The sequence below is a fragment of the Zootoca vivipara genome, chromosome 11 (assembly GCF_965207765.1).
Source record: "Zootoca vivipara chromosome 11, rZooViv2.hap1.1, whole genome shotgun sequence".
Classification (NCBI taxonomy): domain Eukaryota; kingdom Metazoa; phylum Chordata; class Lepidosauria; order Squamata; family Lacertidae; genus Zootoca; species Zootoca vivipara.
In genome coordinates this window covers 26,234,364-26,259,841 of record NC_142594.1, presented here as the reverse complement: position 1 = coordinate 26,259,841, position 25,478 = coordinate 26,234,364, and the positions used below count along the sequence as shown (strand labels likewise).

General features: G+C 41.6%; 1 protein-coding gene and 1 long non-coding RNA gene across 6 annotated transcripts in view; one reads left to right on the top strand and one right to left on the bottom strand.

Annotated features, from left to right (window-relative positions):
* SNX13 (sorting nexin 13) overlaps nt 1-16,794 on the bottom strand; it is a 59,492-nt gene extending 42,698 nt beyond the window's left edge. For 4 of the 5 annotated variants that reach the window (XM_088653968.1, XM_088653971.1, XM_088653969.1 and 1 more), the window contains exon 1: nt 16,655-16,794. In XM_088653968.1, the coding sequence (XP_088510094.1) occupies nt 16,655-16,666 (12 nt within the window). In that variant the 5' untranslated portion in view covers nt 16,667-16,794. Of the gene's footprint in view, nt 1-14,174; nt 14,256-16,654 lie in introns of those variants that run through there. The other variant, XM_088653970.1, reaches the window with a different exon arrangement.
* LOC118092001 (uncharacterized) overlaps nt 16,135-25,478 on the top strand; it is a 43,418-nt gene continuing 34,074 nt past the window's right edge. The window contains exon 1 of the long non-coding RNA XR_015946366.1: nt 16,135-17,250. This is a non-coding gene — a long non-coding RNA (uncharacterized LOC118092001). The remainder of the gene's footprint in view (nt 17,251-25,478) is intronic.

Sequence of the window (25,478 nt, the reverse complement as noted above, 5' to 3'; positions counted from 1 at the left end):
GGGAGAGTGGGGTATCTTTCATTCTTTACTAAAACACATAATCAAGTAAAAACAGTTGCTAAACTGCTAATTTCTTGAAGTTTATACATAAGATCATAGAATCATAGAGTTGTAAGAGACCACAAGGGCCATCCAGTCCAACCCCCTGCCAAGCAGAAAACACCATCAAAGCATTCCTGACAGATGGCTGTCAAGCCTCTGCTTAAAGACCTCCAAAGAAGGAGACTCCACCACACTCCTTGGCAGCAAATTCCACTGTTGAACAGCTCTTACTGTCAGGAAGTTCTTCCTAATGTTTAGGTGGAATCTTCTTTCTTGTAGTTTGAATCCATTGCTCCGTGTCCGCTTCTCTGGAGCAGCAGAAAACAACCTTTCTCCTCTATATGGCATCCTTTAATAAATTTGAACATGGCTTTAATATATTTGAACATGGCTATCAGATCACCCCTTAACCTTCTCTTCTCCAGGCTAAACATGCCCAGCTCCCTAAGCCGTTCCTCATAAGGCATCGTTTCCAGGCCTTTGACCATTTTGGTTGCCCTCCTCTGGACCCATTCCAGCTTGTCAGTACTGTATCCTTCTTGAACTGTGGTGCCCAGAACTGGACACAGTACACCAGGTGAGGTCTGACCAGAGCAGAATACAGTGGTACTATTACTTCCCTTGATCTAGATGCTATACTCCTATTGATGCAGCCCAGAATTGCATTGGCTTTTTTAGCTGCTACATCACACTGTTGACTCATGTCAAGATTGTGGTCTACCAAGACTACTAGATCCTTTTCACATGTACTGCTCTCAAGCCAGGTGTCACCCATCCTGTATTTGTCCTGTATTTGTGCCTTTCATTTTTATTATTTTTATTTTTTTGCCCAAGTGTAGTACTTTACATTTCTCCCTGTTAAAATTCATCTTGTTTGCTTTGGCCCAGTTCTCTAATCTGTTAAGATCATTTTGAAGTGTGATCCTGTCCTCTGGGGTATTAGCCACCCCTCCCAATTTGGTGTCATCTGCAAACATGATCAGGATGCCCTCAAGCCCACCATCCAAGTCGTTTATAAAGATGTTGAATAAGACTGGGCCCAAGACAGAACCCTGTGGCACCCCACTAGTCACTTCTCTCCAGGATGAAGAGGAGCCATTGATGAGCACCCTTTGGGTTCGGTCAGTCAGCCAGTTACAAATCCATTGAATGGTAGCATTGTCTAGCCCACATTTTACTAGCTTCTTTACGAGAATATCATGGGGCACCTTGTGAAAGGCCTTGCTGAAATCAAGATATGCTACATCCACAGCGTTCCTTTCATCTACCAGGCTTGTGACTCTGTCAAAAAATGAGATCAGATTAGTCTGACATGACCTATTTTTCAGAAACCCATGCTGACTTTTAGTGATCACAGTGTCCCTTTCTAGGTGCTCACAGACCGTTTGCTTAATGATCTGCTCTAGAATCTTTCCTGGTATTGATGTCAGGCTGACTGGGCGGTAATTGTTTGGGTCCTCCCTTTCCCCCTTTTTGAATATAGGGATAGCATTTGCCCTCCTCCAGTCTGCTGGGACTTCGCCTGTTCCCAAGATAATGGGAACTTAACTGTGGCAATCAATCAGTTCCTCTTAATATTATAACAATATTTGCTATCATTACCTCTTAGTCTGCTGGGTGGCAGGGAGCAAGAGAACACTTCCTCCCTTTGACCAAAGATCCTGGAATAACATCTGGAGACAAAATGCATCTCATTTCCACAGTCCAAACTACAATATATACAGTATCCGCTTTATAAGTGCTCAACTTTCTCCATCTAGATCACAAGCAACTGCAAAAACATATTTAAAAACCCCATGTTTCATAATCATTCATATAGTAATTTGGAAACAGTACTAAAATAAAAATTCTTAATGAGGAACTAACAGGTTATCTTTGTTATCTTCCCTTTATTCAAAGGGAAAAGGCAACAAGTGAAGGAGTACTTTGGAATCCATGTATGGTTTACCATTTAGATTGATTATTCCCAGAGGGAAGTGAAATCTGTAGGTAGATCACCACTATATCAACAATAAACGGGAGATAGTACACTATAGGGACTAAGGAATGTTTTGGGGAAATGCTAACAAATTTTGTCCAAGGCTCGAAATGACAGATGGATCCTGAACAAGCTGGGACTCCAGCAAGAATAAAATACTCAGAAAACAGGACATTTTACAATGTTGGTCTAGAACTGAACATAAAAAGAATAGCCCTGTTGGATCTGGCCAATGGCTCTTCCTAGACCAGAATCCCTGATCTCGCAGCGGCCAACCAGATGCCCATAAGAGGCCTGCAAGCAGAACTTGAGCACAAAGGCACTCTCCCTGCCTGCCATTTCCAAAAACTGGCATTAAAAGTGATGTATGCCTCTCAGTAACATGTCACTTTGTTTTATGCCCTGCAGCTGCAGAAAAATAATTTTGTTTCCTGGTAGATTCTTCTCACCTTCCCAGAGAGTATACTATAACGTACCGTCGTGCATAGTGTACTATGCAGGTATGACGTGGGCCCAAATAGATTGCTTTTCACTAGCTGACTGAAGAACGAACCAGTTTTTTAAAACTTGTAGGCACAGAACACAAACATCTTATTTCCAATACTATGGTAACAATGTTGACCACTGACTTTTGCACATAACCTGCATTCCAAATAAACATTTTATCAGAAAAAGTTTCTATCTCATTTTCCTTCCATCTCAAGAATTATTGAATTGCTTGTAAGTCACCGAGTCAAACATATCCAGATTAATGGTTTAAGGTGGCTTCTTACAATGTAGCATTCTCCAACACACAAATGCTTCTAGAAAATTCCCGCAGAAGCAGTTCATTCGAAAAAACCTTTTGTTAGAATTGGACATATCAATTCCCGCCCCGCCCACAAGATTGAGAGATCCAGAATACTAATCTTGCATTATATTTTTAGATCTGTCTTTCACAGAAAACAGCATGATTGATTAATTTTAATAACTTGTATGTTGGATTTTACTATTTCCTGCTGTCATGGGGACAGTATCAGGAGATATTTAAAGCATCTGAAGGTGCAAATATATATGACAAAACTGGTTGTGACATGTACAATGAGTTATATTTCTCAAGAGATGTGCTAAAAGTATGAACAACTTTTAACAAACTATGAACTTGTAATAAACACAAGGCACATGCCTGCATATTTTAAGGATCACCAGTACTGCACAAATGTATTTGACTCTTAAATAAACCCCTGCAATAGAACTTTAATCCCCAGAGAATTCCCAAATAAGGCCAGCAGAGCTAGACATAAATATCCATCTTTCTCTCCTCCTCCTCCTGTCAGTAGCCAAAATAAGGGAAGACATTAAAAACCAAGGGCATGATTCAAACAAATGAAAGCACTTTTAATTCCCATTGATTTCAACATACTATCAATTGGATTAAAATCTCCCACTGAATTACGGGAATTCAAATGTGCTTAATTTTTTGTTGAATTGAATCCTATCTGCCAAATTCACTGCATTTCTTCTATTAGACTGCTAACATATTGTTTTCATAACAACCTTAAAAAGGAATTCCACAATATTGCCATTTTCCTAGCATTAAACAGGTGCATTATTAAAAAGTACTTCATTATTCAGCTGTCTTCATAATCTTTCACTTCTCTAACTAAGAACTGGTGATTATGGGCTGGCAGGCAACAAGTTCATTGTTTATTATGACAATTGGCATCGCCTTGCTCTGTTCCTGTAAGAAACTCATTGTTACAATGTAAACAGTTCAGGTCAATTGACTATTATGATCTATTAAAATAAAGTAAGAAATAATAGTAGCTTTGAAATCCTTCACCTTCAAGGAACACTGAACACTGACTGCCAAATAAGCCATGAATGTCAGACACAGATGCATTGCACGTGACAGAGGATCCTATAGCATAATCAGCTTATTTAGAGTAGTGGCCATGCTTTCACTGTAAGCTTCATATGAATGTATTTTATTGCATACCCAACACTCCTTCTGCAACTGTACTTCAGAAAAGCTTGTCTGTCATTATTATTCTCCCATTGAGGGACACTTGGCAATACTTTAAGGAATCTTAAAACACAGATTGAATGTGTGTGTGTGCACATGTAGGGGTAAATATATTACCACGGCAAATAGTTCATGTCATCCAGCTTCCAATACTGTATCATCCAAAGTGGCATTCACAAACAATCTCACTCACCAAGTGGGAAAAGCCCCTGGTCTTCTTGCAAAGTCTTTCAGCAGTTCCCAAGTACAGTTTGAAGAACAGAATGACTAGCAGGATTTTCCACCTCTGTACACTTATCAGAGGGACTGAGAAAGAAAGAGTTTCCTCTTAATACATGCAGCAGTTTGGAGAAGATAAGAAACATCAGGGAGAAAAAAGAAAGTGCAGTAGACAAATGGTGTTTGGAGGTGGGAAGAGGACAATGCTGGACTGCATTAAGGTGCCTCTTCTCATTCTATGAACAAGTAAACAAGACTATGTGGATCCAATAGAAATCCATGAATGGAAATTTGTTAGTACAATCCTACTTGTGAATTCCCCTCCACAGAACATGCCGAGATACTTTAACTCAAAATCCTAACCGAAGTTTTACAGTTTACAGAACGCAATGATTTTCAAGAACTGTGTTTAGAAACAGGATGGAAAACAGCACATCAGATTACGGTAGTATGATATAGTTCAGAGCACTGGGCATGGACGAGGAAGCCCCCATAGTTGTTTTTTAAAATGATGGTACAGTAATGTATTTCATTGCTAAGTTGCAGAAAAAAATTACCATACACCAAGGACCAGCCTGTGAAATAGCGATGATTTATTCATTACTTAATATCATCTATTTTTACAACCATGTCTTGCTTTTAATTACTGGTTAACTTCATATGCTGTAATTATATAAAGGTCTTGTTTTATTTCTTTGCATTCAAACTTCCTTAACATAGTAATTACTTGATTTTAAAATTCTATGAAATTCTGATTAAGCATAGTGTTCAAATAAAAGCTGAATTTTCAGTTATTTGCTCAAATTATTTTTCCTTCAGGCTGAATTGCAGCATTGAATTTTCTGTTTGACATTTACATTAAAAGAAAGATAAATAATTTAAAGAAAAATATTTTCAATTTTGGTGTCATGATCGGGGGTTTCACCAATTCTGCTCTTGTGAAAGAACAAGAGGACAATAGCATTTAGACTGAAAACCTAGTCTGATGTATATTAATTAGGCTACAAAAATTGTATACACACTTGAATTCAATAGGACATACTTCTAGTAAATGTGTTACATTATTGGAAACAATACATGAAGGTGGTATCCTGGGTTAGGTTTTGCAAAAGTACGAGTTATTCTATAAAAATAAAAATATTGGCTTCATGAAGTCTAACATCTTCACTTCATGTTAACTATGTTTAAAGATGTTTCTTTGAATGCAAAAATAATGTGCCTTAACAGTCTTGTTCAATGCTGACCAGGATGAGAACAGAAGAACTCTAACAGTATCAGTTAGTCAGTGACAAGAGAAAAAACAGCACTGCCATAACATGCAGCCCACCTACTTTTTTCACCAACTGCTGCTGTTTCATCAGCAAACTGACATGAATTGCAGCCAGACTGGGACTGATTAGAAGCTAAAACCCAACACCTTCCAGGTGGAGCTCACTAAAACTGATCTGGCTGTGGGAGGAGACTTGTGGGCTGATCCTGTTGGGGAAACAGCAAAGGAAGTTAACCCTTTACAGAGCCAATTGGGGGATATCATGGGGACAGGACACACACCCTACTCTCCACAAGCTGGTGGATGGTTTACTAGTGGAGCTCATAGTGGGACTCAGAGAACTATATAGTGCTTCATTCAACAATAGTGCAAGTGAACGTACTTCAGTTCTTTCTGGTGAGTGGCAGGGTTGAACTTATGTGAGATATAAATTAGGACCCCAAATATTTTGTGAATATCTTGAGTTTTAAGGTGAGTTATAAACTGCAGTTCTGTACTAAAGGCAATGCTTTTTTTCTGAGGTGATGCAGGGGTACGCATACCCCTAAACATTTTGTGAATCTAAGGTTGGCCTCATTGAGGGACAGTATTTAAACATGAGTAGGAAAATACTTTGGCCACCTCATGAGAAGAGAAGACTCCCTGGAAAAGACCCTGATGTTGGGAAAGATTAAGGGCACAAGGAGAAGGGGACGACAGAGGACGAGATGGTTGGACAGTGTTCTCGAAGCTACCAACACGAGCCTGACCAAACTGCGGGAGGCAGTGGAAGACAGGAGTGCCTGGCGTGCTGTGGTCCATGGGGTCACGAAGAGTCGGACATGACTAAATGACTAAACAGCAGCAACAGGGAAATGAGAGTACCCCCTAAACTTATTTTTTTTAGAAAAAAAGCACTGACTAGGTATAGTGCACTTTTGAAGGTTTGCATGTTTTTACTAGCTTAAAAGTTTATTACGCTGTTTATTTATTATTTTGGTTATTAAAACTGTTTTCTGCAACTATTACAATTGTTTTGCATATAGTCATACCTCTGCTTATGTATCCCTCTGGATACGAACGCGGCAAACCCGGAAGTGTATACTTCTGGGTTTCACTGTGCACGCATGCGCAGAAGCGCTCTGCATGCGTGCGCAGAAGTGCTCAATCACGCTGCATGTGTGTGCAGAAGGGCACCTGCCGTTACAAAGTTTTCAGGATGCGGCTGGCCCTCCAGATCCCATTCGTAACTGGAGGTACTACTGTATTGATGCTGAGCACTTTAAGTACCTTGTTCATATGACACAGTTTAATAATTCTATTTGCATTCTTTATATGTGCCAATGTGATTCACTGCATTGTAGCTCTTTTTGTTAATTGCATAGTTAGCACTACGGTATGTGCCTGCATGAGCTGAAAATGAAACTAGGGTGTCTTTACTAGTAGGGAATAGGAGATATGTCACAGTATGGCATTGGGAAACTCTGGACAAATTCAGAAAAGGGATGGCAGAAGTAGCATCTGCTTCCGTGGCCAGGCTGCCCCCCATCCCAATCATCACCTTTGTTTAGCATGTTTAGATGCCAGTTGAATATATTTTTGTTTATGCAGACTTTTACAAACTGAGGTTGTTGTTGTTTAGTCATTTCCGACTCTTCATGACCCCATGGACCAGAGCACCCCAGGCACTCCTGTCTTCCACTGCCTCTCACTGTTTGGTCAGACTCATATTGGTAGCTTCGAGAACACTGTCCAACCACATGCAACATACCTCAAATTCAAAAAGAGGGATGCAGCCAACTGTATCCCATAGTTACTTCCAATCAAGGGTCATTGAAATTCTACATTCCAACTCCAAAATACATCCAGCAAAGAGATTCAAGTTCCAAAACTAAATGTGTGCTTAGGATCCTAGGCTTAGACTACAAACCTATGCATAGGTCCTACCTATTTGGCAGTAAATACCACTGAACTCACCAACATCTACTTCTGAGAGCACATACTGTACTTGGAACTGCACTTTTAGCATGTCAGCTAAGCTCACCCTTGATGTCTGGGATAAAGGTAAGCTCAAGATTACAAAACTTACATTGTTTCTATGTATGATCTAATTCCACCTATGCCCACAACATAGAATTAATTAAACTTCAAACCTGTTGTCTTCCAAATAAAGACATCTGAGTCAAACTAAATTTAAGGAATTAACATAAAGACACGAGTGAACAGTGCTATGTATAACAAAGCATTATATTGCTCCAAATGATTCTGACCTTCATCTAAACATTACATTACCATTTATGTTGTCTATTATGGCATTTACCTTGTGACATCAACCTTCTATTATTTTAATAGTATACTGTTAGATGAAATAGTGCTGTTGCTATCATGGACAACATAAAGCTAATGTTGAAACGACTACTAGGCAAGTAAGAAATACAGGACCTCAAACTGGTAACTAGGTATTACACCCATGGGTGATTAGTGTTATCATGATGCTCTATTATTTAGAAGTAATTTCAGCAATATAGGTTCCTAACTCCCATGATGTACCTGCAGTAAATACAAACAGGTTTAATATATAAAGGTTTTTTTTCCATTACAACTACAAGAGAAGTTCATTAAGACAGAGACAAGCAAAGGCAGATTGATCTCTGGATTATTTGCATTGCAGAGGCATGTTTTCTTTTTCCCAATTATTTAACAACTAGAACACACACACAAACCCCCCCAAAATAATTGCCAATGAGACTGTTATAATTTCCTGATCTGTGGTAACAGGTATATATTGGTACTTATATATGCAAGTTCCTCTAGTTCACAGTTCATTTGGTTTAGTAGGTAACTGGCCCCATCATCCAGCTGGGTCCCTTTGGTGAACCTCAGCATTCCTGCAAAAAACAAAATAGATCTCACCACCCTGAAGTCTGTCCATGTCTGCATTAAACAAAAATAGAAGCTTGTGAAGATGATACTTGTGCCTCATTATTTCAAGCTGACATAATATTTTAACCTACAAAAATAGAATCAGTCATTAAAAGTTCTAGAATTACACTGAAAAGAGATTAAAAACTTAACTCATTTTTTTATTATTTTTAACAAGAACAAGGACTTTAGAATATGGAAGGCATGTTGAGATGACTACCTACCGAAGTTGGATGAGAAAAGCAACTAGAGCATTTGAATTAATAATGATGGAAGGAACAGGGAAGATGTACTGATAATCCTATTGCTTTGTCCATCTCCTTTCAGTTTTTCACTGTTCTAAGATCCCCAATTTAGCACTCTTCACCACCACTTTCTCCTGAAACAAAACTAGATACTGTAGGCAACATATTTCGAGCCATCTGCATCACTAATGAACATTTTATAAAGGTCCACCTTCCCATCTTAAAGTGCTTTGTTAAAAGAGAAACATTGATGTAAGCATTACAACAGACATATATAGAAGCACTAGCCTAGTAGCCATAGGTAGCCAGGAATTCCATGGAAGGCAAGTGTACAGAATTACCTGGTCATCAGCTGTTTAAAAGTTCACTTGACCTGATAGCATTTAATAATATATTATGACTATTGAGAAAATACTGTTTTGAGAAGTTCTTTTCTCAGGATTGATGTACATTTTTTGTACATGTCGGACAGTGAGAAGGTTTCATGGAAGGACCCCATCCTTCCTCCAGCAGCCCACTTTGTCCTGGTATCACCTGAAGAATGGAAATCTACTCTTTCACAATCCGAAGCAGACTCACAGATCACTCGGCCCTCCTCTGCTAGTCCACTTGTTATAAAGCTTTTTATTTGCCTGCTAAGAACCTTAACCTCCCCAATGGAAAAGCAGGCTACTAATTTCTTAGCAAACTAGTAAGAAAGTAAGAAAAGAGACTGCAGCCTAGTAATTATTGTGAGCTTATTTACAAGGCTGCAGTATAGTACCTTTTAGCAATGCACATGACAGTACACATGATGATACTTTAAGACTATTAACAATGCATGTGACAATACTTCAAATCCAGTGGCAGCCTACACAAGAATAGTAAAATTATAAGTGGCTTATAACTAGCAACTAAGATTGATATCAAGAAGTTTTTACCACTTAATGCCCTAATTCTAAGTATCTGCATATTTGCCTGCAATACTGCATAATGTTTTGCAATTATGTGCTTACTTGGGCAGCTACACACAATCCTAAGCACTTATTTCTCACCACTCAAGTTCCTGTGTCAAGCCATCAGTTTTACAAAGAAGGGCCCCTGCCCCTGTGCTTAAAAACCCAAAAGCCCAAAGATTAACCCATGCATTCTAAGATTAGATCTTTTCAGCCAAGCATTTGCAGCAGAAGAAGTGTGAAGTCAGAACTTTTTCTTCCTGGGTGTGGTAGTCATGGGTTATGCTGCTAGTGAACAACTGCTACCAGAGTACCAGCAGCACCAGTGGCACAGTGTGCATGGAATTCTCTGTGCAACTGCAACCAGCCATGACTAATGCAAGTTGGTGTCCACTGAGGTAGGTTGGACAGTGGGAAGGGCAGTTAACAGCAGGCAGAGTCAGGGCTAACAATAGGCAGGGCTGATGGTAGGCAAAGCACTGAAAGTCTGCACTTGTATGTGTACTCCAATGACTGCAAGTCCAAATGAACACAATGGAGTTTCTTTTGAGTAAAATGCATATGTCTGTGTTAGAAATCACATTATAATTAATAATTACATATAGTGACCATATTATTCTTATAGAGAAGTCAGAAAATATTACCTTCAGAAACGAATTTATTTTACCACACCAAGTCCAATCCAATGCATGTTTACTTGTGCCATCCAATAATGCTTATGGTTCCCATGCCACTACTCTCTACACCATCTGCCTCCAAAAGTGCGTATCTGCAACTGCTTGATAGTTTTTCCAGTCCAAAGTGTCCAGGACTACTGTAGTTTCTTTAAGAGTGATTGCATCACTACAGGAACCTCTGCCTTACACAATGAAACATTCACCACGCTCTGAACCCAACCAGTCAACACCCGCTCCGTGTTAGATTTAATATGCCTTGAGTGCACTGGTCAGATGTGATAGCCGCCAGCCTCTTAGCCACATCAGCTGATTGCATAAACTGAAAATAATCCCACAACATGCAGGAGGGACTTTGGTGTTCATCTTTCTTTTTCTGGAGGGTTATGGAGGTATATACCCAGGCAGTAGTGATGCAGACTCCAAGCAGGAAGACATAACATACAGTAGCATGGGGGAAAGGTAAAAGAAGAGTGGTCTCTGGCTCTGGACTGCAAGAGTGGCAGAGTCTCTTTGCCCTTATAGGCCAGCCACTGAGTGGACACTTGGAAGGGGGTTGCGAAATAGCAAGTGGCAGTTTTCTGTGTGCATATTATCTCATATTGTATCCTCTCCTTGATGTAACAAACAGGATGACAATGTGGTCCTAATGCAAAGGCCTGGAGAGCAAATAACAAGGTGTCACCCAGCTTGTTTTCACAGTCAGCTCTTAAATCTATAATAGAAGTATGACTCAGTTATGGTGTTTCACAATTGTGCTTGTCTATGCAGTTATAAATCACATAATGAGAAAGGCCTATAGTGTTTGAACTTTTCACTTATACTTTATAAATATACAAAAATTTTCTTCAGTCTGCAAAATTGTAATTGTTTTATTTAAAATCAGTGTTAGATACAATTGTCTATCTCTGTGTATATATAAACATCAGAACTACTACTTAGGTAAGTTCCTCAACATAGGAAAAATATTCTCTACAAAAATATTTCCACTAAGTAGGATAAAATGAAACTTTGTGACAAGAAGCTACAGCTGATGGTGCAAAAATACTGAGAAACTTCCATATTCTGCATTAGGAAAAAATGTGTTATTTAAATACATTGTGCCAGTTTAAATTTGCACAAGTTTAGATGGTAAGCATAAATTATTTTGAGGACATTAGTTTTAGTAAAAATTGGCATGGATGGCTGGGAAATCAATAACCATAAACATAGAGCCAAGAGTGGTGGACCTCGGCGTCTCAAATTTCAGCGGCGCCCTGTGAGATGGCAAAAGCCAGTCTGTCTGTCCCCCCGCCTCTCACCTTCCATTGGAGTAATACCGGTAGAGGTGGTGCCTATTCCAGCGCCCCAGAACAGAAGCTCTGTGCCTGGTGCAATCACACCAGTCATGCTCCCCTACAGCTGCCTCTGGGCGAGGTACACTTGGAAGTAGGGAGGAAATTGTATGTATCACCTGGAAACTATATCGTACCTTTTCTTTGACTATTACACACCCTGTCTAGAGCACTTCTAGCATCCAAACATCCATCCAAATTCGCAAACGGTAGAGGCATATGTCAGCTGTGAAATAGGTAAACATGTGGCTGAACTAAAGGGGGTCTAAACTGGATCCTGGTGTTGTGAAACCTAGTACATACCAGTCCATAAAGTTCTGATCAGTTGATTGTGGCATCTGCTAAGCACTGTGACCATGGTTTTGTAAACTCCAACTACGGTATCAGCAAATTGTCGGGGCTTGCAAAACTGCAAGCATGGGCCTTCACGTGTCCTCACTGTGCCTTTATCTACATATTTTGATTTTAGTGTCATTGTGGCATCAGTTGATTGCAGAATGGTGAGGGAGGTAACAACACAACCTGCTGGCAAAATCCAGTTTCCTACCCATTATAGTGGGTGATACTTGCATTTCCATGCGCTGCTCTGGTTCGCCAGAAGCAGCTTTGTCATGCTGGCCACATGACCCGGAAGCTGTCTGCGGACAAACGCTGGCTCCCTCGGCCTATAGAGCGAGATGAGCGCTGCAACCCCAGAGTCGGACACGACTGGACCTGATGGTCAGGGGCCCCTTTACCTTTACCTAGACATACTGAAGTCAACAGACTAACGTCCATGGAGCCATTCAGAGTATGACTAATGTTGAATATAAGCCAATAGCTTTAGTTATTTAAAACTAGTGATTTCTGACTTTTGTACTTTTTTACCAACTTAATTTTATGACTGATATAGGCAGGACTGTGTGCATGTAATTGCTTTGATTTATTCATCATAGTTTGCCCAACCCCAAGCAAGATTGCAAAGATGCAGTTTGCATATATAAATTCTAGTAGAGATAAAACAATCACCCATATCTACTAACATGGTGTGAATGATAGCAGTAGAATGATAGAACTATTCAGCTTTATCTAATAAAGTTATTTTAACCATTTACAGCTTATTTTCAAAAGCAGAGTCTGGCTCCCTTCAAGAAATGCAGTCAGTCAGCAATTCTCCTCCTATTCCCAGAAATAATATGTCCTAATTTTAGTTCTATTGTGTCATTAATGTGAACATCAAAAATGTGTAGGCTGTGGACCATGTGATAAGCAGACTGATGTTCCTAAATGACTTGTGTTTTTCTTCTTTCCACTTTTAAGCTCAGAAAATCTAGACCAAATCATGATGCAGTTTGACAGTGATCTCATTTGATGATGGTTTTCATCAACCAAATCAGTCCCAGCCCATGCTGCTGTATCAGCAATAATCTGGTAGACCTGGGAAACTAGAGGACCAAAGTTATAATAACATGATTAATGGCCAGCCCATCAGCCTTAGAAAAGAATGGGTCGTCAAAGGTTGTATTTCTTATAATACAGATGTGAATGCCCACATCTCATAGATAACCTGTTGATTCAAAAGAGCAAACTACAACAAGAGAGCACTGAGCTCCAAGGTCCTTGTTGTTGTTTAGTTGTTTAGTCGTGTTCGATTCTTCTTGACCCCATGGGCCAGGCACTCCTGTCTTCCACTGCCTCCCACAGTTTGGTCAAATTCATGTTAGTAGCTTCGAGAACACTGTCCAACCATCTGCGGGAGGCAGTGGAAGACAGGAGTGCCTGGCGTGCTATGGTCCATGGGGTCATGAAGAGTCGGACACGACTAAACAACTAAACAACAAATTAAAGCTGACTAGAAGTTGTGCACTTCTAGTGCACAAGCATACCACTTGTAAGTTAGAGTGGTGACTTTTTTTGGGGGGGGGGACTTTGTAAGTATAAGAAATGTTGATACGGGTGGTCCCCTTTTCCTGGATATTTGCTGAGTATATTTATGTTTAATTTTAAGTTGCACAGGCTTCCACTGCAGGCATTTCAGGTACAAGATATTCCATTCAAGGTGGAACTAGGCAATCTATTTGGTTCTCTCCAATGTTATGAACTTTTTAAAAAATGGCAGGAAGGGGGGAACTTTCTATAAAAAAAGCACAGGGGGAATAATACTAATACTAAAATATCAGTAAGGAAACCTAGGACTGATTGAATAAGTTCACAGTCAAACATGCACAACTACTACCCAATGAAAGCACCAGTAAAACTGTGTTACAATACTTATTAAGCAAGTATTGATACTCAGAAGCTATTTTAGGACTGCAGTTCTACACATCAGGGAGTACAGTAAGCCTCAATGAACAGAGCAGGACACACTTTCAAACAAACATGTACAGTATAGGGTAGTGCTGTAAGCAATTTAAAGGTGACATATGTGTAATACCATATTGCTATTCATGCTTGCACATTTCTGATTTCCCCCAAACTAGATCTTTTAATCAAAATGAGGTGCAAGGCTGATACAGAGGTTGGGTGCCCGTGCTGCTTTTAAGTTCCTTTCATTTTATTGTACATAGATAGCAGTATTAGTCAAGTGCTCACTGTGCAAGGCATCTCCGTCTCCAGCTCTTATGCTGATAGAAATCCACTAGTACCACCCTGCACCTTTCATTCTGGAATGTACATATCTGAACAAGACGAAAGAGACAGATCAAAATAGAAAGTTCCTGTCCGACATGTAACAAAAATGTACATAAATCCTGAGAAAAGAACTTCTCAAAACAGTATTTCCTAAATAGTCACAATACATTATTAAATGCTATCAGGTCGTGGAACTTTTAAACAGCTGGTCACAGGATTAACAGGAAATGTTAATAAAAACCGTATTTTACTGCATAGTTAGCAAGTATGCATCTGCCTCACAATGATTAGGTGCAGCCTTAGGCAGACCATTATACCGTATATTAGCCTCAGCCCATATGCAATGTGGAAATAATAAGAGTGAATTTCCATACAGGGCTATTGTAAGCATTATCAAGGCATATATGTGAAGCACTTTAGAGCACCGAAAGCACTATATGAATGCTATTTGTTACTATTTGCTATTAATTTTTTCTACACCACTTCAGAGAATAATATGTTTGCATCTATCTCCACTGTTGGAGGCATTATGCCTCTGAATACCAGTTGCTGGGAACTGCAGAGACTACTGTTGCTCTTATGTCCTGTTTGTGGCTTCTTGCAGGCATCTGGCTGCTAATTGTGAGGATGCTGGACAAGATGGGCCACTGACCTGATTCAGCAGTTTCTTCTTATGTTATCATTTCTGCTTGTGAAAAGCATACAAGCTTCCAAATTACATGGAACTATCTAGTGCCAGCAGCAGTAACCATGTTATTTGGATGTCACATATAGTTACTACATAGTCCTCAGATTCATATATTACAGTTTGAAAAGACATGAAAGCAGCAGCAAGGTATCTTATTAATCATTTCTTTTGCAGAATTTAATGACAAGAGCGCATCAATTGCTTTGCAACCAGGACCCCAGTTGCATTTATCAATTAAAAGAATTTGTGGGAGCAGGGTTGAGAAAACCCACTGCCCTGGACTCCACAAAGCTGGTCCCACTTAAGAATAGACAGTACTAATGGTCTCAGAGTATGAAGGAGCTTCATATGTTCAGTATGCTCCAAGCCAATACCTTTAGGGTCACGACACTGGTGAGCGACTTCAGACTTATCACAAGGTATTCAATGTATTATTCAACAATACCTTTGACCCATTAACCACCACCAGCTGGACCACTTAAGTATCCAGAAAAATACACCAGCAAAGAATTAGCAGCCTCGAGCACTTCTTTGTGACTTAAAAGCTTGCAGATGCTTTTGCAGAAAACATAAGGTGGCAATCCTATGCACACCTACCTGGGAATATGTCCCCCTGAACACAATGGGGCTTACTTCTGAGTCAATATACATAGGTCTGCACTAAAAGAGTGTTTGCCCCTTAACCTGGAAGAACACAGCTGGCACACTTTATACCAAAAGCATAACACTAGCATTCAATCAAGTTGCTGCTGCTATTATTATTTACTTAGTACAGGAAGTCATTTTTATTCCCCCCCCCAATAAAAAGTCTCAAAGCAGCTTGACAAAAATAAAAACTATTAAAAACCAGGCAACATTTAAAAACACAAAGAGGACAAAACACATGAAATGCTTTTCCGGCAACACATTCGTCAGGGCCCCAAGTCTACCCACTCCACCAAAAGATGAGCAGCAACACAGGAGGCAACACTCACAAACCACAATTCTAATTACGCTAAAAAGTTTAAGTCATTGAGGCTGGCTGAGTCTAAGCAGCAGGCAGTCCTGAGAAAACAAGACTTGAGTTCCTGTCCCATCACACACACCCAAACCACCCTCAAAAAATGAAAATAATTCGGGATTGCTTCTTTTACACTGAGAAAGTTCCGTAACATTACCACCGCCAAGAACAATAATGTACTGTACTATCAACAACTGGCTTCGCTTTCCCTTTACGAGATATGCTGCAGGGTCACGAGTGAAACTGAGGGAGATAAGGAAAGTGCCAAGCGGGTGGCCGCGAAGGAGTGGCCGCCTCTCTCTCGGTCGGGAACCCAAAGCTGCCCCGGTGCTCGTCAGTTAACCTTGGGGGGGGGAGACCCCGAGAGGGGATGGAGAAGGAAATCCAGGTGCGGACCTGCATCCGGAGGCCAACGCCTCCCAAAGGAGGCCTACCGGGAGCAGCCGGGCATTCCGCTTCATCACACCGACGTCCTTATGAAACGACCCAAAACCACCCTCGGCCGGCTTGCTGAGGGGCGGCAGCAACACCCACAGGGGCTTGCGGCGAGGGGGGGGGCAACAACTATCCAGAGACCCAACGGCCCTCGCCGCCGCGGAAACGGGCCCTGAGGAGTCTCTCGCGGGCGGCTGGCCGCTGTCACGGAGGCAAGACCTCTCGGAGCGCCGCGCAGGGCGAGCGGCCTCCAGCCTCCGGGCCCCTTTTTCTTCTCCGCCGTCGCTGCCCGGTCCGTCTTGGCTGCGGCTCTCTTACCTCAGCTAACATCCTTGCTCGCGGTGGGAGCCTCCGGCTCTAGCCCCGCCGCATGGTGTTGCAGCTCGCAACGTCTGCCCGGGGCCGCCGCCGCAGGGGGAACGGCGCCAGCCGGCTGCCACCCTCCTCAGCGGTGCCTCCGTAGCGCCAAGCCCACAGCAGCCGACGCCGCCTCCGCAGGTCGCTCAGGAGAGGCGGCCATCTTGAGGAGGCTGCGCGAGACGCCGCCGCTGCTGCTGCCGCCGCTGCTCTCACCGGCGCGGCCGCCCATTGGGGCGGCGAGACACTGCTGGGCAGGCCTCTCTCTGGCCCGGCCGCCTTGCCGCCTCCCTCCTCCACCCACACCGCTTCCCCTCAAGCAGGCACGGGCTGAGGGCGGGCTCGCTGCCTCTCCACTCGCCAGCCTTTTTCTCTACGCTCGCCCCCAAGCGACGCGGGTCTGGAGCGGCGGAACGTGAGGAAAAGGGCACGGAGCAGGACAGGCGAGTCAGTATGTGGCGTGCTGTGAAAGACTTGAGGAGAGCTGGGCTCACGTTCACAAGAGCTTGCCGAGGTCGTTGTGAGGAGTTCCCTGGAATTTGGACTGGTGACAAAAAGTCAGTCATGATTGGAGGCGGGAGAGAGAAGTTGCTCTGGGACAAGTTGGAGGCACAGACATCCTCTGGATCAGGCATCCCCAAACTTCGGCCCTCCATATTTTTTGGACTACAATTCCCATCTTCCCCGACTACTGGTCCTGTTAGCTAGGGATCATGGGAGTTGTAGGCCAAAACATCTGGAGGGCCGCAGTTTGGGGATGCCTGTTCTAAGAAGTATGGCCCACTCTGTGAATGCAAGTGGGGTCCTGCTTCTGATTAGGAATGTGATGTTCGTCCGAATTCCAAAGGAATCTGTTCCTTTCTTAATAATAATTTTTAATAATAATTTTACAGTATTTATACCCTGCCCTCCCCTGCCAAAATTGGGCTCAGAGCGGCTAACATCAAATGTATAACACATTAACATAAAATCAGACAATCAATTAAAATACACATGATCACGCCTCCAACAGGCAGGGCCTTTTTCTCACACCCTTTTCAGCACTTGCTTATGGGTGTCATCTTTGGTGATCACTCGTAGCCAAGTAAGATTGTCTTCCATGAACATGATCTTAACTGAGTCCGCATGTGACTGTGGAGGCCAATTATGGATCCACATGTCCTTTCGCAGTGGGGACATAGGTTTCCATGTGGGAGTTGATCATGGTGAGGGTTTGCCAAATGTGCCTTCCTCTTAGCACGTTTCTCCCTTTAGTCCTGAGTTCGAGCATCTTCAAAGCCCACGACACCTTTGGTAAAGGCTGTTCTCCAATTGGAGTGCTCCCAGGCCAGTGTTTCCCAGTTATCAGTGTTTATACTACATTTTTTTTAGATTTGCCTTGAGAGAATCTTTGAACTTCTTTTGTTGACCACCAGCATTACGCTTTCCATTCTTAAGTTGGGAATAGAGTAGTTGCTTTGGAATACAATAAACAGGCATCCTGTCCATGACCAATCCAACGAAGTTAATGTTGAAGAATCATTGCTTCGACACTGGTGATCTTTGCTTCTTCCAGTACACTGAGTGTCATCTAGTGTTGGTTCTAACACACAACCCTGACTATGTATGGAAAGGGAATGAATGAACGCCTGCCTATAGCCTTGTTGATTTGGTGTGGGGTTGGGATGTCAGAGTAGAGTTTGGACCAGAATATCAAGCAAGGTTCATGATGAGTCCAGAAGCCATCAGCTGGGCAGCGTTAAAATATGATAACGCACAAGGCCAGAGCAGCAGACAAATAGTGACTGCTGTTAGTTGCTGCTCACTTGCTTTTGCTTTGTTTTGCATGGCATTTTGGTAAAAAGAGTTGAGGGGAATGGAGTAGGGAGAGAAGCAGGCTGGAGCACTCGTAGGTTAGGGAAAGGGTGGCAATTGATCCAATTAGCAGTGGAAACAAGAAGCTAACGTGGATAACAAAAGGAATGATCAGACAAAGCAGTGGGCACATCTGGAATAACTTGGAAACAAGACGAATGAACAGGCAGATAATAGGATGACGGTGTTTAGAGAGGAATTTTAGTGATTGTGCATTGAATGATGAAGTGCTAGATGGCTTGACCGCAGCTGGAGTAAAGATGCAACATTTCCAAATATGTTGAAGTTGTCAGGAAAATATGTCTTTCCCACACTACTTATTGTGATGGGGTGAGAGTTTGTGAGAAAATTGAGACATATTCAACAAGTACTATCCGTGACTTGTTTGGCCTTGAAGTTCAAAATGAAGCAGGGCAAAGGCTAATAGAGTTCTGTCAAGAGAACAAGCTGGTCATCACAAACACTCTTTTCCAACAACACAAGAGACAACTCTACACATCGGCATCACCAGATGGGCAGTATCAAAATCAGATTGGTTATATTCTCTGCAGCCAAAGATGGAGAAGCTCTATACAGTCAGCAAAAACAAGACCTGGAGCTGACCGTGGCTCAGATCATCAGCTTCTTATAGCAAAGTTTCAGCTTAAACTGAATAAAGTAGGAAAAACCACTGGGCCAGTAAGACACAATCTAAATCAAATCCCTTATGAATACACAGTGGAAGTGAGGAACAGGTTTAAGGATTTAGATTTGGTGGACAGTGTGCCTGAAGAACTATGGATGGAGGCTCTTAACATTATCAGGAGGCAACAATGAAAACCATCCCAATGAAAAGGAAATGCAAGAAAGCAAAGTGGCTGTCCAATGAGGCCTCACAAATAGCGGGGGAGAGAAGGCAAGCAAAATGCGAGGGAGATAGTGAGAGATACAGAAAATTGAATACAGATTTCCAAAAAATAGCCAGCAGAGAGAAGAGGGCCTTCTTAAACGAGCAATGCAAAGAAATAGAGGAAAACAACAGAATGGGAAAAACCAGAGATCTGTTCAAGAAATTTGGAGGTATGAAAGGAAAAGAAACATTTCGTGCAAAGATTACCATAATAAAGGACAAAAGTGGAAAGGACCTAACAGAAGCAGAAGACATCAAGAAGAGGTGGCAAGAATACACAGAGGAATTATACCAGAAAGATATGGAGGTCTTGTACACCCCAGGTAGTGTGGTTGCTTACCTTGAGCCAGACATCCTGGAGAGTGAAGTCAAATGGGCCTTGGAAAGCACTGCTAATAACTAGGCCAGTGGAAGTGATATTATTCCAGCTGAACTATTTAAAATTTTAAAAGATGATGCTTTTAAGGTGGTACACTCAATATGCCAGCAAGTTTGGAAAACCCAGCAGTAGCCAGGGGATTGGAGAAGCTCATTTCACATGCTAGCAAGGTTATGCCTAAAATTCTACAAGGCAGGCTTAGGCAGTATGTGGACCGAGAACTCCCAGAAGTGCAAGCTGGATTTCGAAGGGGCAGAGGAATCAGAGACCAAATTGCAAACATGCGCTGGATTATGGAGAAAGCTAGAGCATTCCCGAAAAACATCTACTTCTGCTTCATTGACTACGCAAAAGCATTTGACTGTGTCGACCACAGCAAACTATGGCAAGTTCTTAAAGAAATGGGAGTGCCTGATCACCTCATCTGTCTCCTGAGAAATCTCTATGTGGGACAAGGAGCTACAGTTAGAACTGGATATGGAATAACTGGTTCAAAAATTAGGAAAGGAGTACAACAAGGCTGTATATTGTTTCCCTGCTTATTTAACTTAGATGCAGAATTCATCATGCGAAAGGCTGGACTGGATGAATCCCAAGCCGGAATTAAGATTGCCGGAAGAAATATCAACAGCCTCAGATATGCTGATGACACAACCTTGATGACAGAAAGTAAGGAGGAATTAAAGAACCTTTTAATGAGGGTGAAAGAGCAGAGTGCAAAATATGGTCTGAAGCTCAACATCAAAAAAACTAAGATCATGGCCACTGGTCCCATCACCTCCTGGCAAATAGAAGGGGAAGAAATGGAGGCAGTGAGAGATTTTACTTTTTACTTTCTTGGGTTCCATGATTACTGCAGATGGTGACAGCAGTCACGAAATTAAAAGACACCTGCTTCTTGGGAAAAAAGCAATGACAAACCTAGACAGCATCTTAAAAAGCAGAGACATCACCTTGCCGACAAAGGTCTGTATAGCTAAAGCTATGGTTTTCCCAGTAGTGATGTATGGAAGTGAGAGCTGGACCATAAAGAAGGCTGATCGCCGAAGAATTGGTGCTTTTGAATTATGGTGCTGGAGGAAACTCTTGAGAGTCCCATGGACTGCGAGAAGATCGAACCTATCCATTCTGAAGGAAATCAGCCCTGAGTGCTCACTGGAAGGACAGATCGTGAAGCTGAGGCTCCAATACTTTGGCCACCTCATGAGAAGAGAAGACTCCCTGGAAAAGACCCTAATGTTGGGAAAGATTGAGGGCACAAGGAGAAGGGGATGACAGAGGATGAGATGGTTGGACAGTGTTCTTGAAGCTACCAACATGAGTCTCACCAAATTGCAGGAGACAGTGGAAGACAGGAGTGCCTGGTGTGCTCTGGTCCATGGGGTCATGAAGAGTCGGACACGACTAAACAACTAAACAACAACAACAACTCTATCTGTGACAAAGTGCTGCAGTGTGGAGTGGTCCCATTCAGGGCTCCCTACCAGCTAGCCATGCCCTTTGCAGGGTACTCCATTCCATCTTACTACCCTAAAGTTCACCACCATCCTTTCCCCCCGAAATGTGCTCAGTTATCATGTAGCTGTTTTGGGTTTAAGACCTTTTGCACACAAAGCAGGTGCTTTTTCACTGAGCTAGCCTGCCTTTAGGTGTACATAAGTCTGATTACTTACATAAAATAACACGCGGATTTGTAGATGGTGTGACATATAGTCATGTATGCACTTGCCTCTTTGCAGAAATCATGCAGTTCTGACATGGTGCTATTAAAGTACTACTTAAAATAGTTACAAAACAAGAGTGGGTAAGGCACAGTATTCAAGATACTTCATTTCAGATATTGCATTACAATCTGACTTCCATCTTCCAACTGCCACCACAAATTAATATGGCAACTGAAAGTATATTCTAACTTCAGAGAAATATGGAGGGGGGAAATCATTCCAATATCTCAATTTTCAAGGGATGTATTACATTGTGATGAGGGAAAAGAAGATCAAATACGAATGTGATGTCCTGAAGATGAACGCCAACTTTCATTCCAATATTTGATAGGTTGCATTATGATACCTGTCAGAACAGAAATCTAAGGTGATTGAAAAAGGGGAGAAGTAGAAATTATATTCAGAGTTGAAATGCTGAATTGTCCTTAAATGTATGTACAAAATCTCATTCTGGTATGTCAGTTTTCAAGAGAGTTACTGAACTGCAAACAAGCAGAATACTGAACAGACAAGTCAAAGGCTTTGTATTGTTTGTGCAACAAAGTTTCTGAATTAAAGCAAAACAGGATTGTGAACATCAATGGTGGTCATGTTTAACAACAAACAGGCCAAACCCAAATGAAAACTTAGTTGGTCTTTAAGGTGCTACTGAAGAAAAAAAAATTATTTTGCTTCGACTCAGACCAACACGGCTACCTACCTGTAAACAAATCCTTTGAGTGATACATTTGTTGTGTGCAACATGTTCTGTGGAAGAATCAAGAAAAGAGTGTGAGGAATCCTTTGCCTTATCAATAGGGTGGCCACTTATTGGGGATGGGGGAGAAATTTGATTTAATTTACATTTTAATGTGAACCTAACCTAAACTGTACTTCTCAAAAAAGTATACAAACTGAAACACAGCCATCCTTCAGAAATTGTTCTTCCATGCAATTCTCCAAGCATAAAATGCATATTAAATGTGTATTTGTGTAATGTGTTCATAAAAGAAGCATACATTAGTAAAAATAGCACCGAACAATGCATGGTGTTAGGTAAAATCCTTGGGAAAATGTTATTTATTTGGCAAAATTGCAAACAAATATATATAAATCATGAACTGCATTTTAGATTGGAAAGGTGAGAAACTAAAATTGATTTGTGCATCCCCACCATGTGTGCTGTGCCAAATGGAGGAAATGCATGACTAACAAGAGAGAACACAGATTACCATAAAATTTGCATGTGCTAATATGTATAGATGGAAATGTATAAGTAATTACTAAAATTTAAAATACAAATACCATAGTAGGGAATACTGTGCTTGTGTGCTTGTTCAGTCTGCTGTCCAAGAGCTAAACCATTGGTGGGCAATTTCAAGGCCCCTGCTCTCCCTTCCTATGGTTCTTTATTTTTAATTGGGACTTGGTCTCTATGAAGTAGAATACATGGCCACCATATTCCGCAGTTGCCATGTTTGCACTTGGTGGTAGCCACTTGAGCTCTTACCGGTATTTCTAACCTTGCACTTACATTGCTAAGAAAGCTCCCTGGCTGAGTAGTCCATTAATCCACCCAGTGCACCAGGTGGAGGAAGCAGTGTTCCTATAAAACTGTGAGGTCTAGCAAAATGTCCTCAAAGATAAATAGTGTCGCACATCGTTTCTGAAACAGCACCTGCCATTTCTGGTGAATCAGCATTTGCCTAATCCACAGATCTTGGTATTTTTGTTCTCTTCCGTTCTTTCCTTTTCTTATTTTCCGCTCACCTTCCTCCCTCCCCACCCTGTATTACCTGTGTCGCCTCTTTGCAGCTTAAAATGCATTCCTTCATTATCAGCTTATTTCTATGATCTCTCTTGAGAGTTTCAGAATTGCCATGGTTGTGGCTGTTTGTTTCTGCTTTATTGTTCTCTTTATTCACACCTGGGTTAAAATATTAGATGTTAAGCCAAAACAGTTGCCCAAGAAACAAGAAGCTCCTTTAAGACGCTACGCTAGCACTGAATTTTTTTAGTTTTATTAGAGAATGTAAGGTCACACAAGCAAGCAATGAAGCGATGTTTTATGGACAGCATTCTTTCCACCAAATTGAGCATGAATATCTGCATTCCTACACATCCAAAGTGACACTTGTTTGTTTTGGTGAAATTACATTTACCCCTCTTGTCTGTCACAAGCTCAGAGCAGACATCCAAGGTGTATTCAGTTTTCAGATAAAGCACAGGGCTTCTGACAGTTTGCATGGGAGTTTGAGTAGACAGTTATCGAAGGGGAGTTGGGGGGGGGACTGCAGCCCTCTTGATGTTGCTGAACTCCCATCAGACCCAGCCAGTGGCCGATGGTCAGCACAGTGGGGGTTGTAGTCCAGCAATATCTGGAAGTCCACAGGTCTCCCAACCCTTTTTTAAAGTATCCTGTCCCCAGACCACTTAGGACTTTAAAAGCTACCCCCGCAAAATGAATTGGTAACCAGTGACATTGAAACAAAACTGGAGCTGACGTATTTGATTCAAAACATTCCATAATGTGTTTTCATTGTCACTAATTGTCTTCTGCCAATTATTCTCAGCCGCTCGCGCTATTAGTGGAATGAAAGCAACATCAAAGGAGCATTACTAAACTATGTTGACACGCCATTCTGAACCAAGAGAGATTAGAGGAAGAGCCACATACTTTAGGTTGGGCAGAAACGAGATTCAAAATACCTCCTGCCCACACTGTGATGGTTTTAGGGATAGGGAGCAGGTGTCAGGGATGAGTTTTTATTTCTGTCTTTTGGTTAATGGGAGTATTGATTTGTTTGTTGTTCCCATGCTGCTAAAGTTTTCTATTACTGTTATGGGGGTGGGCTGGTTTTTAATATGTTATATAAGCCCCTTTTTTCTGTCGTGTGTGTGTGTGTGTGTGTGTGTGTTCAGTCTAAGTCACGGGAACCTTTTGAGTGACAAGCAAATAATAATAATAATAATAATAATAATAATAATAATAATGCAATAGCCACAGTTCATTTTCTAAGTACTGGCATAGGACAAGCCTGTTAATGGGGAAAAAAGCAATAAGGAGCAGAAGCAGAAGAAGTGAATTTGAAGTGATTTCCCAGTGACAGTAGCTGCAAACTAGAACTGAAAGAGGAAGTGTAGAGCAGTGCTGCAAATAGCAATGTCAGGGGAACTTCCGGGGCCGATTTTTTGCAGGAAAATGATGTCTTGGAGGAAGGGTTAAGACTAAAAACTTTCCTGCTGGGGCAACACAGCTGCATTTTGCTCAAGAAGAGGTGTATCCGGTCCTAAGCATTTAATTTGAATATTACCACCATATTTCTTTTTTTCCTACACCATCTCTCAATTAAAAATCTAGGGTGATTAATGCATAGCTTGACCCTTAGTTGCAACACTGTGTAAACCTTATCCTAAAGATCAAGGCAGAGAATCTTTTTCAGGCCAAGCACCGTGTTCCATCATGCAGACTCTTCCCGGAGGCACATGCCAGTTGTGCCAGTTGTGCTAGAGAGAAAAGCAGGCAAAGCATCTAATGTGACTTTTAGCTTTGTACAGTAGACTACATTCCAGACATATTTGGAAGTTTCTTAAACACTCAAACACACCTCTCTCCATCCTCAATCCAGGCAAGCAAGAGGAATGATCACAGTTGAAGGACACATTCCAGCCAGGCAAAACATTTGAGGAACATGAGGAACAGGGCCAGGGAGGGGAGTTTCCTGGGGAGAGTCTCAAGGGCCAGAGGTATATTGAGACCCACAGTGGGGACCCAGGCCTGCGGTTTCCCAAGCCTGGATGAGATAGATGAATTTCTTCTATGCATTGTCTTGTTTCATAAAAAAAGAAAACTGAAACTTGGTTTGTACTTTTCTGACAAGCAGACTTGACAATGGAGAATGGTATCTCACTTTGAATGGATTTGGAGTAACTATGTTAAGCGCAGTGGTGCCATGGTCC